This window comes from Microcaecilia unicolor, chromosome 10 (genome assembly GCF_901765095.1).
Source record: "Microcaecilia unicolor chromosome 10, aMicUni1.1, whole genome shotgun sequence".
Taxonomy (NCBI): Eukaryota; Metazoa; Chordata; class Amphibia; order Gymnophiona; family Siphonopidae; genus Microcaecilia; species Microcaecilia unicolor.
Genome location: NC_044040.1, coordinates 78,976,187 through 79,001,401, shown reverse-complemented (window position 1 = coordinate 79,001,401; position 25,215 = coordinate 78,976,187). Strand labels below are relative to the sequence as shown.

At 40.5% G+C, this 25,215-nt stretch overlaps 1 protein-coding gene across 5 annotated transcripts in view; it reads right to left on the bottom strand.

Annotated features, from left to right (window-relative positions):
* Positions 1-6,610: 6,610 nt before the first annotated feature.
* The window catches only part of USP15 (ubiquitin specific peptidase 15), a 519,523-nt gene continuing 500,918 nt past the window's right edge, over positions 6,611-25,215 (bottom strand). For all 5 annotated transcript variants that reach the window (XM_030217240.1, XM_030217241.1, XM_030217242.1 and 2 more), the window contains one exon: positions 6,611-8,481. In XM_030217240.1, the coding sequence (XP_030073100.1) occupies positions 8,308-8,481 (174 nt within the window). In that variant the 3' untranslated portion in view covers positions 6,611-8,307. The remainder of the gene's footprint in view (positions 8,482-25,215) is intronic.

Sequence of the window (25,215 nt, the reverse complement as noted above, 5' to 3'; positions counted from 1 at the left end):
CTCCATTTTGGCCCCCACACTATTTAATATTTTTCTTATGCCTTTGATCACTTGGCCCACAAGGCTCCATTTTGGCCCCAGACTATTTAATATTTTATGTCTCGATCAGTGGCCCACAAGGCTCCATTTTGGCCCCACACTAATATTTTCTTATGCCTTTGATCCACTCTTATTCAATCTAACCATTGTTTACCATTTTGTTATGCTGAAGACATTCAGCTTTTATATCGCTTCTGTCCCTCTCAGTCTGATCTATCTGAACTTAACCATTGCCTTTCACAGGTACCTATCTGGCTTCATGAAAATCGCCTTGTTCTTAATACAACAAAATGCCAGGCTATCCATTTTCCCAATCCCTATTCCTTTACTATACCATCTCCAGTTCTCGATAGTCATTCCCTTGTCTTTCAGGATACTGTGAAAATTCATGGGGTAATCTTGATAGCCATCTCACTCATCCTAGAAATAAGCAGTGTATTTTTCCAAATCCATCTTAATAATGGTTTATGGACTTTTCTTTTAGGAAATTATTCAAATCTTTTTTAAACCCTGCTAACTGCTTTTACCACATTCTCTGGCAAAGAATTTCAGAGTTTAATTACACATTGAGTGAAGAAATATTTTCTCCGGTTGTTTTAAATTTACTACTTAGTAGTTATGTTGTGTGCCTCTAGTCCTAGTATTTTTGGAAAGATTAAACAAGCGATTCACATCTACCTGTTCCACTCCACTCAGACTTCTATCATATCTCCCTAAGAGGAAAGACTAAGCACATTAAGGTTCTTCAAACTGGTAAAAAGCAGACATAAAGAGGATCATGAAATTATCAGTGGCATGAAATAGGTGCATGTAAATCAGCTGCAGGGTTGGTGTTAGACATGATGAGGCACAGGGCAGAAATTCAGGAAAGGGCCCCAAACCTCACTAGCAGGCTGTGTGTTTCTCATCTTCAGATAAGCATGGGACTTGTTGGCTTGCAGGCCCAGAGCAATTTCCCTGGTTGTACCTCCCACTGCCCCCCAACATTGGCCCTGATCAGTTGTTTAGTATTTCAGAAAGAGTAAAAACTAGGGGACACTTCATGAAGTTACCATACTAAACTAAAATGCTTCTAGCCCACCGTATCCCCAGCATAGTAGGTTCAAGGCAGATAACAAATAAGAACAGCCATACTGGGTCAGACCAATCATCCATCTAGACCAGTATCCTGTTTCCAACAGTGGCCAAGTCAGGTCAGACGTACCTGGCAGAAAACCAAATAGTGGCAACATTCAATGCTACCAATCCCAGGGCAAGTTTCTTTCAATAGCAGACCATGGATTTTACTCCAGGAACTTGTGCATACCTTTTTAAAACCCAGATAGGCTAACCACTGTTACTACCTCCTCTGACAAAGAGTTTCAGAGCTTAACTATTCATGACAGAAAAATATTTCCTACTATTGTTTTAAAAGTACTCCCATATAACTTTCTTGAATGCCCCCTAATCTTTGTACTTTTGGAATGGGTAAAAAAAATCGATTCACTACTCGTTCTACATCACTCAGGATTTTGTAGATCCATAAAAAGAAACCCCCCAAGAATGATTATAGAACTTCATAAAATTCCTCATACAGGTAAGTACTAAGTAGCACATATAAAACAAATCAGAGAAAATATATATTTTCACTCAACAATTAAGCTTCAGAATATTTTGCAAGAGGACATGGTAAAGATAGTTAGTTCCTGGAGGAAAAGTCCATGAACTATTTTTCAGGCTGGCTTGGGGGAAAGACCACTGCAAGCACCATGAAATCTATCTATTCTTTGGAATTCTGCCAGGTACTTGTGATTTAGATTGGCCACTGTTGTAATCAGGATACTCTCAGGGCCATTAGACAGCCTGGATTAGCCAGTGCTGGGCATGAGCATCCCTGTCTGTAGGAGCAGCCATCCTCATCCCTTGTGTTTTCTCATGGGGGCAATTCTATAAAGTGGCACCTAGAGGTAACATAGTAACATAGTAAATGACGGCAGATAAAGACTCTGAACGTAAGTATCACTTATGCACATCAAAGGCGCCATGAAATTGATGGGCCCTATATGCACTAGACACTATTCTATAAGGTAATGCCTAATGGCAAAGGGGATGTACAAGTGGGCAGAGCATGTTTTAGTTAAGCATGTAGTTTGTAGAGTATGCACCTCCCTTGGCACAACTAGGCACGCCAACTTACACCTACCATTTACATGACATGAGGACCCACCTACACCTGGGAGTGCCAATGCTGATCTTACACTACTATTCTATTACAGAAACTTGGCACCAAGATGCTGTTATAAAATTAGCGCCAAGTATATGGCACTGGGGTGCCCAAACTGAAGCCCAAGTTATAGAATTGCCCTTTTTGTATGCTTATTTCCGATTGTTTTTAAAAGTTTCCCTGTACACATTTGCACCTGCTCCAGAGTAAGAGGAAAAATGCCAGCTACTTGCTTGCTCACACCCAAGATACCCCTTAATGACTGAGGGGACAATTGTGCTTTACTGCAGTGGTGTCTAATACCAGTTGAAAAGTTAAAATCAAACAAAAAGTTATTTCACTAGGCTCAATTAGCTCCTTTTGTCCACGCAGTTTGTGTGAAATGTTGTACTTATGTGTGTAAATGCCAGCAAAACCACATCATGTTATGAAATCAGTAGTTACATGTGACGCCACTTTAAGACACAATGTTTGTCAAACCAATGCTCCTACTACATGTACTTTGCAGGTGTCTGTATATGTATTTTAAAAGAGAATCAGTGTGGCTATGCAAAACAGGGCTTCTATTGTCTTTGGTGTGGATGATAAAGTTTATTTTGTTGTGAGCATATTTTTGTCAATGTTTTATTTGACTCTGCATAATCTGCAGCTTACCATTTGACTTAACTTTGCAAGTTTCGACATATATATATATATATATATATACACCCACCAGTGGCATAGCCAGACTGCCAATTTTGGGTGGGCCTGAACCCAAAGTGGGTGGGCACAAAATTTTCTCTCTACCCACCCCCCCCCCCCCCCCCAGCAAAATGTAGTCACACTCAGATGCATTTGTCACACAGGGTAAAGTGCTGCTTTTCAGTGCATCAGATTTCAGACAATTTATTTAATAGCCTAATCCTTTTCAGTGAGCTTTCAGAGGCCAAAACCTCCTGCTTCAGGTCAGTATAATGCTGTTACGGTATCCTCTCCTGACCTAAGGAAGGAAGTATTGGTCTCTGAAACTTTATTAACACCATATTACTTTATCCTAAATTAAAAATAAAATTATTTTCTTTACCTTTGTTGTATGGCCATTTACTTTTTCTCATTGTGTTGCTCCCAGTCTCTAGATTCTGCTTTCCTTCATTTTCGCTTAACTCTTCTGCCAGGGTTTCCTGGCCATTTGTCATTTTTCTCTCCTTTTTCTTTGCTTTCTTCAATATTTTTCTGCCTCTCTCTGTGTCCAGATTTAATTCATTCTTACTATCCATTCTTTAATTTCCTTCATCTACTTATGGCTTTTCATCTTTTTCTCACCCTTGTTCTCCCCATGCCCCTTCCTCTTATTCTCCAATCTTTCACTACTCCCCCTTTCCATGCAGCAGCTCTCCTCTTTCTCTCCCCATCCTTCCAGTGTCTCCCCTCTCTCTCCCCATCCTTCCAATAGCCTCCCCTCTTTCTTTCTGCATCCTTCCATCGTGTCACCTCTTTCTCCCTACCCTCCATCCAGCGTCTTCCCTCTTTCTCTCCCCATCCTTCCACCCATCTACCCCTCTCTCCTGATCCTTCCATCTAATGTCTCTCTCCCTCCTTCTAACAGTGGTCTATCTCTCTACCCTTTTCTGTTTAGTGTCCCTTCTCTCTCCACATCCTTCCAGTCTCTCCCCTTTCTCTCTGCATCCTTTCATCCATCTCCCCTCTTTCTCTGCCATCCTCCCATCTGTTTTCCCTCTTTCTCTCCCCATCCTCCATTTCCCCTCTTTCTCTGCCATCCTCCCATCTGTTTTCCCTCTTTCTCTCCCCATCCTTCCATTTTCCCTCTTTCTCTGCCATCCTCCCATCTGTTTTCCCTCTTCTCTCCCCATCCTCCATTTTCCCTTTCTCCCCATCCCTGCCATCTGTTTTCCCTCTTCTCTCCCCCATCCTTCCATGTTCCCTCTTTCTCTGCCATCCTCCCATCTGTTTTCCCTCTTTCTCTCCCCATCCTTCTGTTTTCCCCTCTTTCTCTGCCATCATCCCATCTGTTTTCCCTCTTTCTCTCCCATCCTTCCATTTTCCCTCTTTCTCCCCATCCTTGCCATCCATTTTCCCTCTCCCATTCAGGCCCACCAGCCCCAGCTCCCATTGCCGGCCACTGCTGCTTTCTGATGAGCAGCAGGGCCGGCGCTACAAAAGAAGAAGCGCTCAGCTGACTGAGCTGAGCGCCAACGCTAACCCGAGAAAAATGTTTAAAAAAAAACGCGGCCCTGCAGGCAGCCTCGAAGCATTGGCTGCTGGCTCTGCAGGCTCCTTCCGTTTCTTACGTCACTGCCCCTGCTTTGCTACAGGGGCAGTGATGTAAGAGACGGGAGGAGCCTGCAGAGCCAGCAGCCAATGCTTCGAGGCTGCCTGCAGTGCCGCGTTTTTTTTTAAACATTTTTTCTCGTCCTTAGCGACGCGTTGGCGCTCAGCTCAGTCAGCTGAGCGCTTCTTCTTTTTGTAGCGCCGGCCCTGCTGCTCATCAGGAAAAGCAGCAGTGGCCGGCAATGGGAGCTGGGCGGGCCTGGGCCCACCCATAGCTACGCCCCTGAGTCACCCACAAATGAGCATATTTGATGACGAGCACTAAGCAATTACTGTGGGTTTCAGTGTGTGATAATGGCTATTGCATGCTAAAAGAGCCAGTGCAGTACATCTCCAGCAGCAACTGGTTAGTGTAGAATGGAGGACGGTATGGATGATTGGGCATGGACTTCACAGCACATGGTAAGTAGTGAGCACTGTCAAATTGTGATATTAGGTGCATCTGTGCTAATCAGGCTTGACAGTAACACAGAGAAGGGATCCTTACTGTGTGAAGACTGCAGGGGGAATGCTGGACATACCCCCAACAGTTATCACACGTTAATTTGGGCAGTTAACATGCAATAGATGCAAACAGCTCCCGTACTTTAGTAAACAGGGCCCAAAGTAAGTACACTGGTCAGTTGCAGTCTTGATCCTTATGAGAGCCAAGCAAGCAAAATATTGATAAAAAGTATACATTTATTTGAAAGTGCAAAAAGGGAAGAAATAAAATATATTAGGATAAAACTGAAAGGACAGTCAAGAAGAAAAATAACCAAAAACCAAAACCCCTAGTCAAGCTGATATTCTAAGAAACCCAGGGCCCTGTTTACTAAGCTGCATAAGAGGCGCATTAGCATGCGCTAACCATGCCTATAATATTCCTTTGGGCATCTACACGGTTAGGATGAGCTAGAAACGCTAGTGCACCTTTGTAAACAGGGCCCTTAGTTAATAAGGGTGCTTTATAGAACTTATATAAAATGAATTATTTTCTACAACAATTGAGAACCACATTAGAAAGAACGTCCAACTCAGAATACGGACATCCAGGTTCGTATGTCACTTGAGGTACTGGAATATTTGAACAGGAACTACCAATACACAGTATTTTCTAAAATACATGAGAAATGGACATCCATGTGCTAGTAACATCCAGCATGAACATCCATTTTACAAACTGAAATGTACAAATTATGGATGGGACAAAACAAGGAGCATTGGTGTCCTTGTGGCAGCCATACAACTATCCATATGGAATGGAGGAGTAGCATAATGGTTAGAACAGTGGGCTGAGAACCATGGAACCCTGGTTCTAATCTTACTGCAGCTCTTTGTAAATTTTGATTTAAATTGTGAGTCCTCCAGGGAAAGAAAAATGTTTATTGTGTCTGAATGTACACTGCTTCAAGTCTTCAGGCTTGAAGATGGTATACACAAAACCTGCAAGCTCAAAGGCTATTGAAGCAGTAAGTATACATTCAGGTACAGTAGGTATTTTTCTGTCCCTGGAGGTTCTCAATCCGTTGCTGTATCCATTAGGCTACTCCAACACTCCAGGTGGCAGTCTATTAAGAAGTTAATGAAAAAATATTAGTACCATGAATGTTCATAGTTCTTGAAGCTGTCACAGAGGCTGGGGGGACAACCACTGGGAAATTAAGCAGGTGACTTGCCTTAATCTCTCCTGTACAGAGATCCTCAATTGGAGCATATTTCTGTAAACTGGATGTGCCGGGTACCAAGCCTAAATACAAATATCCTTCTTTTTGAACACAGATGTCCCTTCCCCTTCTGAAATCAAAGTTGGACATACATATTTGGTCCTTCCCTAGTCCTGCCCAAAACACACCTAGACCATGCCCCCTTGATATAAAGACATACTGCAACTTTAGATGTCCATATTCCAGCTATATAGAATTGGGATTAGGATGTCCATTCAATATGAATGTTTAAATGCCAGTTTTCAGATGTCCAAAACACAAATAAAGCTTCTAAAATAATGGCCTGTATATTTCAAGATGTGTAAAATAAATTACTGTTTAAGAAGTGAAAATATATAAGGCCTTGAATAGTTTTATTGAAATTTGTATAAACAAACATGCACATTTCTGATGTAAACTGAAGTGGATTTAAGTGCAACTATTAACCTCCATCATGCAGGAAGCTAAATGCTTACATTAAAAAAAGGCAAAAATTAGAGCAACCAATAAACAATTTTAAATACCAGGATGTAACACCAGGCTTAATATCAAAGTACAAAGCAAATCCATGTCCAACATATCTCAGTTATTCTGGTCAAATTCATGTATTTTATGCTAAAGTATAAATAAATAATTTACCAAAATGTGCACTCACAGAGTGAAGCTTTATTTACAATAAACAATTTATAACCTATTGTATTTGTATTACATCAGTTCAAGTGAGGATCATCATACTTTTTTGCTCGTTTAATAGCTGAACGCAAAGCAATTCTTCAGCAGTAGATATGTGAAGTGTGTCCGGTACTCATGAATTCCCATCAAAGGCAGTATTGTATTAGATACAATTCCAAAATGCATTCTTCAAGCAATATCAAAGGGAAAGCAGTACACACATATTCTTTTCTCCAAACTGTTATTTGTTGTTGTTGGTGGTTTTTCTTTGTGGCATCCTGGACCCTTGAATCTGCATAACTAAACTGAATTCAAGGTTTGAGAGTTTCATATAATGTATGGATTCTGATGAGCATGCAAATGCCATTTCTACTAAATATGCTTTTCGAGACACATTGTAAGGCTATGGTGAATTCCATAAGGAACACACAGGAGAAAACAAGCCTACCCTTTTCACAGTCCATTACGAGTTTAAAGGCAAGTGATATGAACAAAACTTTTTTTTTGTCTAAGATTGATGCAATGCCATTAATATGGGCACAGAATACCTACCCTAACCCCATTCCACAATAGTTGAAAATCTGTAGACTGTAGGCTGCCAAACCACCATAAATATTGGAAACTTACTGAATAAATTTAAATCTATGACTGATAGGTCAAATGTGTGCAATTTTCTTTTTACCATCAAGATAATTACAATAACAGGAACTATAATGCCAAAGGAGCAGGTTTATCAAGCAATAAGATAATTATATTTAATTTAAATGACTATGTTTGAAGTAGCATGAAATCCAGAATCTATTCCACAGCAGCAATAAGGAAAACATAATACTGTAATCTGTAAATTTAACGAGACCATGAAAGGCTAAAACACCTTTTCTCATTTCATGATTGAATTTTAAGTTTTCATTCACTTCAAAAAGGTAATTGAAAACTTAGTATTTCCAGAAGGTGTGGCAGCCTAACAGATAAATATAGTCATTCACAACTAGGCACTGCTCCAGTTTTCCTGCCAACATACAACAGAATAATTCACCCACAACTTTAACATATTCTAATTAACATCATGTAACTGACATTGAAAACAATCAATGAAAACATATAATTCAACAGCAGCAGAAAACTTAGAAGTTTATTTCCTACATATATATTTAGCTAGGGAATAAAAGACTGTAAATAGATTACAGACCATTTTAGTTTTCATTGTGTTGCACTTCAGGTACTGCACAAATTAAAATATAAAAAGTGATTTGCATTTTGTAATCAAACATTCTCTTTTCAGATACATATAAGTACATATATTTGGTGGGTTTATTTCATGGTTTCACTAAATTTCTCCAGGAGGAAGGCCTGCTTCACTTATGGCTTCTGTGGCTCCCATTAGTTGGTGTGCATACAATTTTCATTGTCATTCTCATTGCCGTCTTCATCATTCTCTAATGGAACACCTATGGCAGCTGAAGCACTCTGTTTTGTTTCCTGGTCAAGAGGAAAAATTCCAGTTCCATTGACACTGTCTTGTCTCTGGTAAAAGAGTACGTAGGCTGCTTTGGACTGTGAAATGAAAGAAAGGTTTCATTAGAAGAATAAGAATCATCAAAGCAACACATCTAAATTATTACTTACTTTTCAAGAAAATTCTCCTGTTTTGATATATATATATTTTTATGACAGTGTAGAATTCAAAGTAAAAATATTTATATTCTTAACATTTAAAGAAGTAGGAATGCCTCAAGAACTCTTAAAGGAGTCCTCAAGGTTCACTGATAAGGAAGCTAGGGCTTACTCTGGGAGTGTCTGGTCATAAACAGATAAATGGGACTTAAATGTCATCTTCTATTTTGAAGCCTGTTTATGAACTGGACTATTATTTATGTTTCAGTGGTACAGACGATATTTTGAGTTTTTGGAAAAAACAAGCAAATATGCTGGCAACAATTAGCAAATTTGCATGGGGGATCCTATACATTCCTGCTACCAGCACAACTTCTAAGAAGACAAGTTGCTCATTTTTATTATTGCTATTTGTGACTTATAAACAACAGTTGCACAGCATATTGTTCATTTTATACTTTAATAAAAAGATTTAAATATAAAATCATAAGTGCTCGAGGCTTCTGTAGATGAGGACAGAGCCCATGGGGATGGGGACAGAACCTACAGAGACAAGGCAGGGAACGGAGGACAGGGCCTGAAGGATCGGGACAGAGACAGAACCTGCAGGGATGGGGGTGGGGACCAAACACTTGTCTCCATGTCATTCTCTACTGCAGGACTAGATGGTTCCAATTAGGTTTCAAAATGAAGGCATGAATGAAAGCCATGAAGCTGGTGAACCTCTTGGAATCGTTACGGATCACATTTAAGGAAGGCTAGGTCTATTTCAAAATTATGAGAGAGTCAAGAACATGGTTATTTAGCAAGCTCTTGGCTAAACCAGTAGTTCCATACTTGTCCTGGGGGGAATCCCAGCCAATCAGGTTTTCAGGATAAGCCGCATTGAGCCTGCCATGAGTGGGAAAGCGGGGGTACAAATGTAACAAAACAAAAAAAATCTTCAATAAATATTCATGAGTTAGATTTGCATGCACTGTCTCCATGCATAGAAATCTAACTCATGAATATTGGCAGATATCCTAAAAATCTCATTGGCTGGGGTTCCCCAGGACAGGTTTGGGAGCCATAGGGTTAAACTGTAAAAAAAAAAAAAAAAAGAAGTTTCCCCAACCTTGTGTATTTGTATCATTTATGCTGTAGCTACCACATGAATCATTGCTGACGAACGTTTTGACAATGTAGACCTTGATTATTTTCCAGCTGTTATCTAATAAGTGACAGGGAAAGGGGGGTTTCATATTTTAATATTGTCTTTATGGTTTAATTTTGGATTTAAGGGGCCCTTTTACTAAGCTGTGTTAGGTGCTAATGTGCACCTAACGCAGATTAAAACGGCGTATCGTGGGACATGCTCAGGGTGTCTTGTGGTAAATGTCAATTAGCACATTCTAATCCATTGTACTAAAATGTTTTCTTTTTCTTGGGGGAGGGAGCATGCAGGAATTGTTCCCGTGCTAATCAGTTAGCACAGCTGCATTACTCTTGTGCTAGCTGGTTAGCGTGGGATTACCATGTGAGCCCTTACTACCTACAAAATGAGTGTCAGTAAGAGCTCATGCAGTATATATATATATATATATATATATATATATATATATATATATATATATATATATATATTTAATAGCCATGAGCTAAGAGCAACAATAGTGCATTGCCATAATACAAATGGAAAATTGCCCATTTATAGCTGCAGCAAAAATGGCCCTAAGCTTGTGGAAAAACCTGCACAAAGGCATGCTAAGCTAGTAAGTTTTTGCCCCAGCTTAGTAAAAGGGCCCCTAAGTGATCTGATTATTGATGCTTGTGTAGTTTCATATGCTTTGATTTATTATGGATGTTATGCTGTATAGTATTTTGTATGCTTACATTTATTATTTCCTGTTGACTTATTTGTTTTGGGATTACTATGTATTTTATTGCATGGGGTCTATATATCCTAGTTTATTATGGGCCTCTTTTACCAAGCTGCAGTAAAAGGGGGCTGGTGCTGGCGTCGGTGTGTGTTTTACAAGCGCACCGAGGCCCCCTTTTACCGCAGCTGGTTAAAAGGAAAGTCTTGCCTTCCTGCAGGAAATGGCCGTGCGGCAAGGAAAGCACTTGCCGTGCGGCCATTTCGGTTGTGGTGTGTGAGGGGCGGGGGAGGGGGGAAGCTCTTACTGCACCCATTCAGGTCGGCAATAAGGGCTCATGCGTTAATCTGGCAGTAACTGGGCAGCGCAATGGCACTGCCGATACTCTGGGTACACCCCAGTGCTACAAAAATAAATATAGCGATTAAAGGAAGTCCCTTGTATGCAAGTACCAAGTTGAGAACAATTTATAGGTGCGCCAGTTGTGTGACCATTCCTGAGCAGACTAGTAGTGTGGTTTGCTGTTGCCTTCCACTGTTCATCTTTATTTGTTCTCCCTCCCCCCACCCCCTATCGGCTAAGGACAGGCACTCATTATCAATTGAAAGTGGATGGATGTCTGAACTTGACCAGCTACTTGAAAGAAATCCCAAGTGCAGGATTCAACTGCAGGTCATGGGAGCCATAGGCAAGCAATTACTGATTACACCAGGCCTCTTTTTTATAGATAACTGATTCATAAATATAAATGCCCTACTATATTACTATTATAACATGGAATCAAACATAATAAATTAAGCTAGATTATTGAAATTAAATCTCTGACATCAGTGCATCAGTATTGCCATACTGGGACAGACCGAAGGTCCATGAAGCCAGCATCCTATTTCAACAGTGGCCAATCCAAGTCACAAGTACCTAGTAAGATCCCCAAAAAGTACAATACATTTTATGCTGATATCCTAGAAGTAAGCAGTTTTTCCCCAAGTCCATTTTAATAATAGTCTATGGACTTTACCTTTAGGAAGCCATCCAAATCGTTTTAAAATCCCGCTATGCTTCAACTGCTTTTTACCACATTTTCTGGCAACAATTCCAGAGTTTAATTTACCATTGAGTGAAGAAAATGTTTCTTCAATTCGTTTGAAATTTACTACTTTTGTAGCATCATGCGTGCCCCTAGTCCTAGTATTTTTGGAAAGAGATAAACAAGCAATTCATACTGTTCAGGCCACTCATAATTTTTATAGACCTCTATCATATATCTCCCCTTAGCTGTCTTTTCTCCAAGCTGAAGAGCCCTAGCCACTTTAGCTTTCCTCCATAGGGAAGTCGTCCCATCCCCGTTATCTTCTCTCGTACCTTTTCTAATTCCACTATATCTTTTTTGAGATGTGGTGACCAGAATGGAACAAAATATTTGAGAAGTTGTTTGCACCATGCGAGCAATACAAGGCATTATAACGTCCTAATTTTTGTTTTCCATTCTTCCTAATAATACCTAACCTTCTATTTGTTTTCTTAGCCACCGCCCGCACACTGAGCATAGGGATTCAATGTATCATCAACAATGCCGCCTAAATCCCTTTTCTTGGTCGGTGACTCCTAATGTGGAACCTTGCATTATGTAGCTATAATTCATGGTTCCTCTTTCCCACATGCATCACTTTGCACTTGCTCACATTAACGTCATTCTGCCATTTAGATGCCCTGTCTCGTAAGGTCCTCTAGTAATTTTTTCACTATCCTCTCACGATTTAACAACTGTTGAATAACTTTGTGTCGTCAGCAAATTTAATTACCTCACTAGTTACTCCCATCTCTAGATCATTTATAAATATGTTAAAAAGCCAGCGGTCCCAGCACAGACCCTGGGGAACCTCCTACTATCTACCCTTCTCCATTGAGAATACTGACCATTTAACTCTACTCTCTGTTTTCTATCTTTTAACCAGTTTTTAATCCACAATAGGACACTACCTTATATCCTATGACTCTCCAATTTCCTCTGGAGTCTTTCATGAGGTACTTTGGTCGAACACCTTCTGAAAATCCAGATACACAATATCAACCGACTCAACTTTATCCACGTGTTGTTCACCCCTTCAAAGAAATGTAATAGATTGGTGATGCAAGATTTCCCTTCACTAAATCTATGTTGGCTTGGCTCATTAATCCATACAACTGAATATGCTGTGTAATTTGTTCTTTATAATAGTCGACGTCAGGCTCACTGGTCTATAATTTCCCAGATCACCTCTGGAACGTTTTTAAACAATCAGCGTTACATTGGCCACCCTCCCATCTTCTGGTTACCATGCTTGATTTTAAAGATAAATTACATATTACTAACAATAGTTCCGCAAGTTAATTTTCAATTCTATCAGCACTCTGGGTGAATACCATCCAGTTCAGGAGATTTGGCTACTCTTCAATTTGTCAAACTGACCCATTACATTATCCAGGTTTATAGAGATTTCATTCAGTTTCTCCGACTCATCAGCTTTGAATACCATGTTCTGGCACCAGTATCTCTCCCAAATCTTCCTCGGTGAAGACCAGAATTAATTTAATCTCTCCGCTATGGCTTTTTCTTTCCTGAGTGCCCCTTCTACCTCTCGGTCATTTAGGAGTGCAGCCGATTCTTTGCCAGCTTCTTGCTTTTAATATACCCCAAAAATTGTTACTATGTGTTTTGCCTACAATACAATCTTTTTTTCAAACTCCCTCTTTGCCTTCTTTATTAGCACTTTGCATTTGACTTGACATTTTTTATGCTGTTTCTTTTTATTTTCAGTTGGTTCCTTCTTCCATTTTCTGAAGGATTTCTTTTAGCTCTAACAGCTTCCCTCACCTCATTTTTTAACCATGTCGGCTATCGTTTGGTTAAATCACAGCATGTAGATTTAGGCACACTGGGCCATATTATTCTATAACTAGGCGATTAAATTTCAGAACACCTATGAAACACCCATTTCCCCGCCCCTTTTTGCCTGCAATATTAGAATTAAAAGATTTTTTTTTAATTGCTATTTAAAAACATTAGGATTTATTTACCTCCTTTTGGAAGAATTCACTCAAAGTGGTGTATAGAAAGAATAAATCAAACAAACAAACATAAGCAATAGACAATTACAGCAGTAAAATATTCAAACAATATACAATGTATGGTACAGTATACTACTTACAATGTCAACGCAATACATTATAGAACATTTTAATAGACTGCATAGGGTATAAGCAAAGATGGTACAAATAGATAGGTAAGAGAGTAAGACGAGTTAGAAAATAAGGTGACTAAAAAAGTTGCATATGAGGTCAGAGAGATGTTTAAATGTTATCTCAGCTAGGGTAGGAGTGGATAAACATGTCCTGCTGTAGTATGTGCAGCCTGTGTCACTACTTGTATGTGTGTGAGACTAAGAAGTCAGCTGCTTCTTCCATTTAAAGGCTTGGTTGAAGAGCCAAGCTTTCATCTGCTTCCTGAAGTAGAGATGTCTTCTGTTAAGTGGAAACTTTCAGGCTGTGCATTCCAGAGTATGGGAGCTACTCCAGAGAAAGTTCGCTTGAGGGTATCACATCGTGCAATGTCTTTTGGAGAGGGTGTAGTTATGATTGTCTTTGACAGGACCTTAGTTGTCCTTCGTAGTGTGTAGAGGATCATCCTAGTCTTCAGGTAACTCAGGGCCCTTTCCTTTAAGGGCTTGAAGATCAGACATAGGGTTTTAAATTTAGCCCTGTATTGTACTGGCAGCCAATGACGTTTTTGTAAAATGGCGTGAATGGTGTGATGTGGTCAGTTGCTTGCAACCTTCTATGAATCTGCTGCAGCATTCTAAATCAATTGGAGCTGGTGCAGACCCCTTTGTTGTTAGACCATTGTAGACTGCATTACAGTAATCCAGTCTTGATGTTATCATGGTCTGTACAACTGGGATAAGATTTTCCTTCTCGATGTAAAGAATCACTCTTGAAAAAGACATGAACAATATACTACTGCAACTGAACAATTTTAGACATGAATAGCTCAGAATGAAACCTGGTAAACATAATTATGGTAAAGCCACAAACAAAACAAAAAAAAAACAGAGTAACAAAGAAAACAAGAGAAATTATTAGGAAAAGGCACAACGTTTTAAGTCCAAATACAAAAAAAGAAGATGAAAAACATCTATTCCATCCACCTCTGTCCTTCAGGAATCTGCATCATTGTTTACATATCAAGCAGCATTTAAAAAGGTATACCACCACAATCATCCAGGACATTTATAGTTGTTTGGAATCATAAAAAATATTTTTAACACCTAAGGGCATAATCACAAATAAACTTGGAAATCTCTATCCCAAGGGAAAGAAGCAGCCTCCTGCTCTGAGCTTCCATATATGAATCTTCCAACAGTCCTGAGATATCCAGGCTATCTTCTGAAATTCTCACTATTTATCTTTTTTGACACTTTCTTACCTCCCAGTTTGTTAAGCCGAGAGGTATAGAGCTCTGGTAAAGTAAATGACCGTGATGATGTGCATCTCTCGTGGCTGCCACCAGAGCAGATTTAGGCAAGTTAATCTTAGACTGAGTCTCTTGAAATTCTCTAAAGCTTCTAATTTTCAGACTGATCATTTATTAGTGTTAAGTCACATTTTGCTGCACCTCTATTACCAAGTGTAAAATGATGCAGATAAGGAAAAATAATCCCCAGCTAAGGTACAATAAACGTATTGGGTAACGAGTTAGGTGTAACTATCTAAGGAAAAGGACCTTAGACAATACAATGAAATTTTCAGCCTAGTGTGCCACAGCTGCTAAAAATAGCAAATAGCATGCTAGCGGTTATTAAAAAAATGGAGAACAAAACTGAGGATATCATTATGCTTCTGTATAATATCTCTTGTATATTGTGTATAGCTCTGGTCGCCCTATCTCCAAAAGAATACAGTGGAATTAGAAAAGACTGAGAGAAAAGCAACAAAAATTTATAAAGAGGATAGAATACTACCCGTATGAAGAAAAACTCAACAGGTTTATAAAATCATGAGTGGGATGGAATGGTTAAACGGTTGTTTATCCTTTCAAACACAAATGAGGAGCCATATCATCAAACTGATGACCAGCAGATTGAAAACAAATTGTATTTTTCCCCACACAGTGTGCAATTATGCTATTGAATCTATTGTGGGAAATTGTGGTCAAGGCTACTAACTTTGTGGGGTTCAAAAGAGGTTTGGACAAGTTCCTATAAGAAATGTCTATGATACATTTTAATAATATAGACTTGGAAAAGCTATTAGTCATCCCCAGAAATAAACTATACACTATCTTCAACAACCGTTGTTCTTAGTTATCAATCTTTATTAAATGTTTAATTCAAATTATAATCGTGCCATCCATATTTTAAAACTTTTCACATATGGATGGCACGATTATAATTTGAATTAAACATTTAATAAAGATTGATAACTAAGAACAACGGTTGTTGAAGATAGTGTATGATATACAGATTGAAACCAATTATTGAGGATATACCTAGAATAGAATGCTGTTTGATCAACGATTTGGAAATAAACTATGAGAAACATGTCTACTTTTTTTTATTATCTGCTAGGCACTTGTGACAAGGACTACAGAATGCTGAGCTCGAAGGTCTTTAGTCTGGCTCAGCATGTCTTTTCTTATGTTATAGATAGAATGTGAATATACAATGGAGTGAAAAATAACGCAAGACTGTATATGTTTGACATCAAGTACAGTCACCCATTTGTACAGCAATGGTCAGCGGAATATAAATGTGTTTCCCAAGTCCGGTCCTGGAGTATCCTTTGCCAGTCAGGTTTTCAGGATATCCACAATGAATATACATAAAAGATTTGCATATAATGGAGGCAGCGTATGCAAATCAAGTTCATGTATATTCATTGTAGATATCCTGAAAACCCGACTGGCAAGGAGTACCCCAGACTGGACTTGGGAAACACTGATACAAACAATTCAGTCAATGTTTTTTTTAAAGGGGAAAATGTAAAACCTGCATCTTTTCTTCTGGAAAAGTGGAGTAGCCTAGTGGTTAGTGCAGCGGACTTTGATCCTGGGGAACTGGGCTTCATTCTCACTGCAGCTCCTTGTGACCCTGGACAAGTCACTTAACCCTCCATTGCCCCAGGTACAAATAAGCACCTGTATATACTATGTAAACCGCTTTGAATGTAGTTGCAAAAACCACAGAAAGGTGGTATATCAAGTCCCATTTCCTTTCCCGTCTGATAAAGGGGAACCTTACCTTGTGTTTGCAGCAAGGTATGCTAGTTGTTTAAGAGACAATTAAGCGTGCATCTAGCAGATACTGGAAGTCTATTCATTTGATACCTTATTATTTGTTTTATCATTAGAATGTTTGTTTCATGAATAGGTTTATTTGGTTTCAAGGAGCACATATTTTAAGGTTTAACGGTTTTTATTCAGAATCAAAGATAACCCTACAAATACAACTAAACAAGTCTTGGCAAACACATCACGCGGTTACATAACAACGAGCAAGCATGACAGAAGAATAAGCATAAGCATCTGACAGCAATAACTCAGTAACACATGATCCCTTTTTGATTACGATAACCCTCCCACCTCACAACCCCATTTTTCATTCAGTTTTCTCGAATATTCAAAATCACCCCCTTCCCTCCTTCCTTCCTTAACCTTGTCAGATTTTTAAGATGGCCGGTGTCTGGACTCTTATAAACCCAGGCCATCTTGGAAAAGATAACATCCAATTCCTCCCTCCCCTACCCAAACTAAGAACCCCGAAACAATCCTTTACATAACAGTACATACTCAGGTAACACTCTGAAACGTATTCAGTACAGCACTTCTAGCTTTATGGGAGATAGTATGCAAATAACAGTTCCAGATAGATATGAAATCCCTTTGCCCCTTTAGGGAATTCCTAGCAGCCCTTGCCTCCCATAACATGACAGCATGCAAATCTGTTTCTCCAGTACCAAACTGAGGGAGGCTCTGTATGTACCCAATGCTTAAGTATGCACTTCTTCCCCAATGCATAAGCTTTACTAAGAAATAAACAAGAATTTTTATCCGAAAACCCATATGCCTCCCATTTATTCAACAAAACTCCCAAGAATATACTACATGCTGATCAAATAGAGTCCCTCAATATCGATGAAGCGACCTCCAAAAGCTTGCATGCCACTACATCGCCAGCAAGCATGAAATAAGGTACTCTCTCCCCCTGCTGACATTTGGGACATTGACCAACAGGCACCCAACCTGCTCTAGCAGCCTGATATTGAAATATATAGGCCCTATGGAGTACTCTGTATTGACTCTCCTGTAAATTAGCATTCCCAACCTGCTTTGGAATAACTTTAATCAATTTTTAAAAATCCACCCCTTTCAATTCATGCCCAAGGTCTCTACTCCAAGCCTCCCGAAGAGGCCCATACTCCCGGGGAGGAAGAAGACTGACCAGTGCTCTATGTAAACCTAATACTGAAACCTGGCCAAAAACATCTTCTTGTAAGAAATCTCGAATTTACTGGCCTAGCTTCCTAGTCAGAGCCTCACGATCTAAGCTTGAAGAATAGTGATGCAACTATCAATAAGCAAAATAATCCTTATGAGTCAAGGAAAGCCTCTGTTATAAGTCCTGAAAGGAAGAGAGAAAAAACGTCCTCGCTGAGCAAATGTTCAATCAAAATAATATCCATATCCGACCATCTTTGAAAAAGACCGGACTCCAGCCCTGGTGAAAAACCTGCATTTCCCCTACACGGCAGTAAGTCACTAATATTCGGGTTATGATTACAACACTTCAAGAGAACCCACCAAATACCTCTCAATGGTTGCAGCAAAACACTCCTGCGACAAAAATGAGGCAAGTTTTTGGTCTGGCATGCAGGAGATAATTCAGATGCCAAGGTGTAACAAGTCCCTTTCCCACCATGTAGAAGTAAACCATTCTGTACCAAACAACCAATCCCTAAGGTGCCGCAGAAAGCAAGCCTGATTATAATGCCTAAGGCAAGATAAACCTAAACCTCCCTGCATCCAGGAATCAAAGATATTCTAAACGCATTTTCGATTTCCTCCCCCCCCACACACAAAAATTTCCTACACAGCCTTTTTAATAATTGTAGATCTTTCCACAAGAGGTGCAATGGTAAAACTTGGAGAACATAGAGCCACCGAGGAAAAATAATCATTTAAAAAAGATTTATCCTACCCATCAAAGAAAAAGGTAAATGACTCCATTTCTCAAACTGAAGCTTGGTATCTTTTAACAGCCTTTCAAAATTCAAACGATACAGTCTCGAAGTCTCCACAGTCAACACCACCCCCAGATAGCGAAAAGATTCTCCTGTCCATTTTACTGGATAAAGTCTTTGCCAGGCCGCTCCCCGATCCCCCTCGTGCTGCAACACCTCTGATTTGTTGAGATTTAACCTAAAACCTGAGAAATCCCCAAATTCAGTCATGCATTCTAACAAAGCCCCTATGGATACCTGGGAGTTGGCCACATGAACCAACAAATCAGCAGGAAATGCCGCTATTTTAAAAGTACCTGCACCTAATTGAAAGCCTTGTACGTTGGGATTCCTCTGAATATCTCAGAGAAGGGGATCCAGCGTTAGAACAAGCAAAAGCGGTGAGAGATGGCAACCCTGCCTAGTGCCTTGATATATTGAAAAGGGGGAGGAAAGCAATCCATTTACCCACACGAGGGCGAGGAAGAAAATACAAAGCCTGAATTGCTTCCTGAACCCCCTCCCATATATTCCATAGGCATCCAACACCCCAAATAAGAAATCCCACACTACCCTATCAAATGCCTTTTCTGCATCAAAACTGATCAACACAGAAGGAACCATCCTGACCCACTGCTAACTCTAGAGTTACGGCCTTGCACAAAACCCACTTGAGAGTCCTCAATCAAATCGGGGAGTATACAAGATGGTTCGCCAAAGCTTTTGCAAATAATTTAGCTTCAAAATTGAGCAATGAGATTGGTTGATAAGATTCCGGCTTCTGTGGGTCTCGACCTAGTTTTTGCAAAAGAATTATCTGTGCGAGCCTGAAAGATTCAGGCATGTCCCTCTCCCACTATAGAATTAAACACAGAAGTCAGTGGGGTACAACCTCCTCCCTCTGCTTCTTATAAAATTCCCCTCTATATCCATCAGGTCCAGGAGTCTTACCAAGAGGTCCCCTTTGTATAGCCCAAGATACCTCCTCCGCTGCAAAAAGAGCATTTAGTATTGCCAGACTGTCAGGGGCCAATCGTGGAAGATCCAAACTGGAAAGATACATAGTGCTTTCCAACAAGGAGGATCAGGGGACGAATACAACTGGGAATAATAATCTCTTATAATATTATTATTATTATTAATTACATTTGTACCCCGCGCTTTCCCACACATAGCAGGTTCAATGCGGCTTACATAGTAAATAGAATTACAAAGTCTCGAAGGAGAATGTTACAAGTTGTAGTAAGCATAGTAATAGTGGGGTTTTGAGGATATATGTCATGCAGCAGAATTTTGAATGGATTGAAGGGGAGAGAAATGGCTTAGTGGGAGACCTGTGAGAAACAAGTTGCAGTAGTATAAGTGTGATGTGATAAGAGTGTGGATAAGGGTTTTAGTAGTGTGCTCAGAAAGGAAGGGACAAATGTTGGTGATATTAAGAAAGAAACAACAGATTTTAGCAGTTTGTTGGACATGTGCAGAGAAAAAGAGAGAGGAGTCAAAGATTACCCCAAGGTTACTAGCTGTTGAGACAGGGAAAATGAGAGTGTTATCTACAGAAATAGAAAATGGAGTAGGAGGAGAGGTGGGTTTAGGGAGAAAGGTAAGGAATTCAGTCTTGGCCATGTTTAGTTTGAGATGGTGGTGAGACATCTAGGCAGCAATGTCAGACAGGCAGGCTGAGACTTGGGCCTGGATTCCTGATGAAATGTTTGGTGTGGAGAGGTAGATCTGGGAGTCATCAGCATAATGGTGATACTGAAAACCATGTGAGGAGATCAGAGCACCAAGGGAAGATGTATACATGGAGAAAAGAAGAGGTCCCAACACAGAGCCCTGAGGTACACCAACTGATAGTGGGAGGATCCACCAGAGTATACACTAAAAGTGCAATGGGAGAGATAAGAAGAACAGAGCCCCAAAATCCAAGTGAAGACAGGGTATTAAGGTGTAGGTGGTGATCAACAGTGTCAAAAGCATCAGATAGATCAAGAATAGAGACCTTTAGATCTGGCCAGGATCTAGTTAGCACACAGATACCACAGGAGCCCTTACCACCTACTAAATGAGCGGTGCTAAGTGCTCACTCGATAAAATTTTTAAATGGCCATGCACTAATGGCAACATGTCCATTAATACAAAAAATAGAAAACAGACAATTTTATGACTACGGTAAGAATCGCCTTAGCGCATTGGAAAGACCTATATAAGGGTGCGCTAAGGCCACTTTTTGAAACAGCTTAGCAAAAGGGCCCCAAGGAAACAGCAAATGGCAGCAGATAAAGACCAGCATGGCTCATCTACTCTACCCAGAAAGACAATCAGGGTTGTACCTGCGACTCCATGCAAGTTACCTCTATCCCTTTTGTCTTTAGGGTTAGAAATAGAAATAAATGAAATCATATAAAAGAAAATAAGATGAAACCTTTTTTATTGGACTAACTTAATACATCTTTTGATCAGCTTTCAAAGGTAACCCTTTTTCTTAGGGGTGTAACTGATACCCAGTGGCCCTTTTACTAAGCCACGTAGGCACCTACGCATGCCCAACACGCGCCAAATTGGAGTTACCACTCGGTTATTATCGTGGCACTTGCGGTAATTTCAATTTTGGTTCGCATTTGCTTCGCACGTCTGAAAAATATTTTCTGACGCGCAGCAGTTATATGCATCAAGTGGAATTTGATGCGGGTAGACCATTACCACCCGGTTACCATGTGAGACCTTACCGCTAGGTCAATGGCTTGCGGTAAGGTCTCAAACCCAAAATGGACGTGCATCAATTTTCATTTTGCCACACGTCCATTTTCGGCAAAAAAAAGCATTTTTTGTAGGTGTGCTAAAAAAATAATTCTGCGTGCACCCAAAACACGTGCTTACACTACCACAGGCAATTTTTCAGCAAACCTTAGTAAAAGGAACCCCTATTGCAGTCTAGTCCTTGTGATCTTGGGCAAGTCACTTAACCCTCCATTGCCTCGGGTACAAACAGATTGTGAGCCCTCCTGGGACAGAGAAATATCCAGTGTACCTGAATGTAACTCACCTTGAGCTACTGCTGAAAAAGGTGTGAGCAAATCTAAATAAATAGTAGCTATACGCCTCTTTTTTTCTCTTTGAAGTATGAAAGTTATTTTAAGTTTTATTGTGAGTGGAAATTCTCCATACTTTATTCCCCTATATCGGGAACCTCTGTGTTTATTCCACACCTTTAAATTTGAACATCTTTGTTTTCCAAAACCCCAGCAGAGTATAGAGCATCAATCTTAAAGGGACCTACCTCTCTTATTTGCATGCTTATATAGTCGGTACTGAAAATAACTATGTGATTTTTGGGTAACATGATGTATCAATTTGTTTAGGGTTTGTTGCAACTGTAGGAGCTCGGTCTTAACCTGTACATTTATTTTATTTATTTATTTAGATTTTGCTCACACCTTTTTCAGTAGTAGCTCAAGGTGAGTTACAGTCAGGTACTCTGGATATTTCTCTGTCCCAGGAGGGCTCACAATCTAAGTTTGTACCTGAGGAAATGGAGGGTTAAGTGACTTGCCCAAGATCACAAGAAGCAGCAGTGGGATTTGAACCGGCCATCTCTGGATTGCAAGACCGGTGCTCTAACCACTAGGCCACGCCTCCACTCCACATTAAGATGGATCCCATAGAGATGTCTCAGGCGTGTAACCTCCCTTTCCAGACGAAGTAGCCCCCTACTATTACTATATAGCATTTCTATAGCGCTACAAGGTGTACGCAGCGCTGCACAAACATAGAAGAAAGACAGTCCCTGCTCAAAGAGCTTACAATCTAATAGACAAAAAATAAAATAAGCAGCCTTCTTTTGATGACTAACATACACTATAATCTCTCCCCTGAGCACTGCTTTAGCAGTATCCCAATAGAAAATAGGATTATCCACATGAGCGGCATTTGTTTTCTTGAATATCTGATATTTCAGTGAGATAAAGTCTAGAAATCTTCCATCCCCGTAGAGACGTACAGGGAACTTCCACTGGTTATGTTGTGAGGATGCCCCGGGGAACTCCAAGCTAACGGAGACCAAAGCATGGTCTGAGATTTTAATAGGTCCAATCTCAACTCCTTGTATTATTTTAACAAACAATGAGAAATAAAAATGTAATCAATCCTGGACATGGTAGCATGCGCCTGAGAAAAATGAGTATAATCCCTTTCTACTGGGTGTATGGTACATCAAACATACACCAAATCTAGGACCTCACACAGCATTGGAATATCCCGAGCTCTACGGTAGGAGCTGCTTTCCATCCCATGAGATCTGTCTAGCCTCAGATCTCCCACTTCATTATAGTCCCCGCCTATCAGAAAAGGGACCCCTTCAAAGCTCTGAAGATGATGAAGCTGCTTGTAGAAGGCTTTACTATATGTATTTGGTGCATAAACATTAGAACGGAGAAATGGTTGGCGTTCAATAGTGATATGAACCAACAGAAATCACCTAGCATCATCATGAATAATTTTATGAGTAACAAGCTGGATCCCTTTCCGAACTAGTATAATGACACCAGCCTTTTTGGCCTGTGCTGGGGATTCAAAGTAAGAACCTACCGACCAACGGCATAACTTTTGATGCTCCTTAGCATCTAAATGCGTTTCTTGGAGGAAGGCGATAGACACCTTCTGTCCGTTTAAGGCTTGAAGTATTTTTTGACAGTTAATTGGGGTAGAGATACCTCCCACATTCCAGGTCACTATTTTAAAGGGCATTACGTGAGAACATTATACAAATGATACAACAAGTTGATAACCATTCTAAAAGGGCGATTAAGGGCATCCTAGCCCCCACCCTCCCCAGCCGTACTATCTTCTGGTGTATGTTCTCCCATTGCTTACATCTAACCTCCTAACCCTCACAATCCTAAACCACCTCCCCCAACCCCTCCCCTCCCTCAGCCCTTCCCCTCTCCTCAAGGACACCATATCGTGCACGACTTCCGTACCCTCAACTGCAATCCCCTATTTGTAAATAAGATTGATAAAGGCAATTGGTTCTTAATCCCTCCCCCAACTGAATATTACATCTTGAGAAACAGAGATTCAGCCTGTAAAACAAAACAAAACAAAAAAACCACACACACAGTGTTTATACTCACCCCAGTCTCCTAACCACAATCAGAAAAGCTCAGGTGTTAAGACTGAGAGTCTCAAGAGTCGTTCCAACTGATCTACATAGGCCTGGGCCATCTCTATCATAATAATGGAAAGTGCCGTTTTGATGGATCCGCAGCTTACCTGGATACAACAAACTAAAGCGTACTTGAAACTTGTGTAAACAGCTACAAAACAGGGAAAACTGTTTCCACTGAAGAGAGACTTTGGAAGAATAATCTTGAAAACGTAAGATCTTATGTCCTTCACAATCCAGGGTTTTACTGCTTCGAAGAGCAGCCAATGAGGGGCATAATTGAAAGGGATGCCCAATTTTTGCTGAGGATGTCCTCGCACAACGCCCTGGTGGAGGGGCGGGGAAACCTGCATTATCGAAACAAGATAGACGTTCATCTTTCGTTTCGATAATATGGTCGGGAACGCCCAAATCCTGAAATTTAGATCGTCCTTAGAGATGGTCGTCCCTAGACTTGGTTGATTCTGATTTTCAGCGATAATGGAAACCAAGGATGGCAATCTCAGAAACGACCAAATGCAAGCCCTTTGGTTGTGGGAGGAGCCAGCATTTGTAGTACACTGGTCCCCCTCACATGCCAGGACACCAACCGGGCACACTAGGGGGCACTGCAGTGGACTTCATAAATTGCTTCCAGGTACATAGCTCCCTTACCTTGTGTGCTGAGCCCCCTAACCCCCCCCCCCCAAAACCCACTACTGTAAACCACTACCATAGCCCTTACGGGTGAAGGGGGGCACCTAGATGTGGGTACAGTGGGTTTGTGGTGGGTTTTGGAGGGCTCACATTTACCACCACAAGTGTAACAGGTAGGGAGGGATGGGCCTGAGTCCAACTGCCTGAAGTGCACTGCGCCCACTAAAACTGCTCCAGGGACCTGCATGCTGCTGTGATGGACCTGAGTATGACATTTGAGGCTGTCAAAAAAATATATTTTTAAAGATGTTTTTTCAGGGTGGGCGGGGGTTAGTGACCACTTGGTAAGGTCATCCCCGATTCTCTCCGGTGGTCATCTGGTCAGTTTGGACACCATTTTGTGCCTTGGTCGTAAAAATACAGGACCAGGTAAAGTCATCCAAATGCTCGTCAGGGGCGGTCTTTTTTTTTTTTTTTTTCATTTTGGGTTGAGGATGTCCATGTGTTAGGTACACCCAAGTCCAGCCTTCACTACGCCTCCAACACGCCCCGTGATGGAAAGCAGTTGGGGACGTCCAAAATCGGCTTTCGATTATACCTATTTGGGCGACCCTGTGAGAAGGACGCCCATCTTCCGATTTGTGTAGAAAGATGGGCATCCTTCTCTTTTGAAAATGAGCCTGAATATCTCCATCTTATGATGATAATGAAGCAGTCTAATAATGACTGTCCTAAGGCATTCAGTTGTTGATCGTTTGGGCCCCA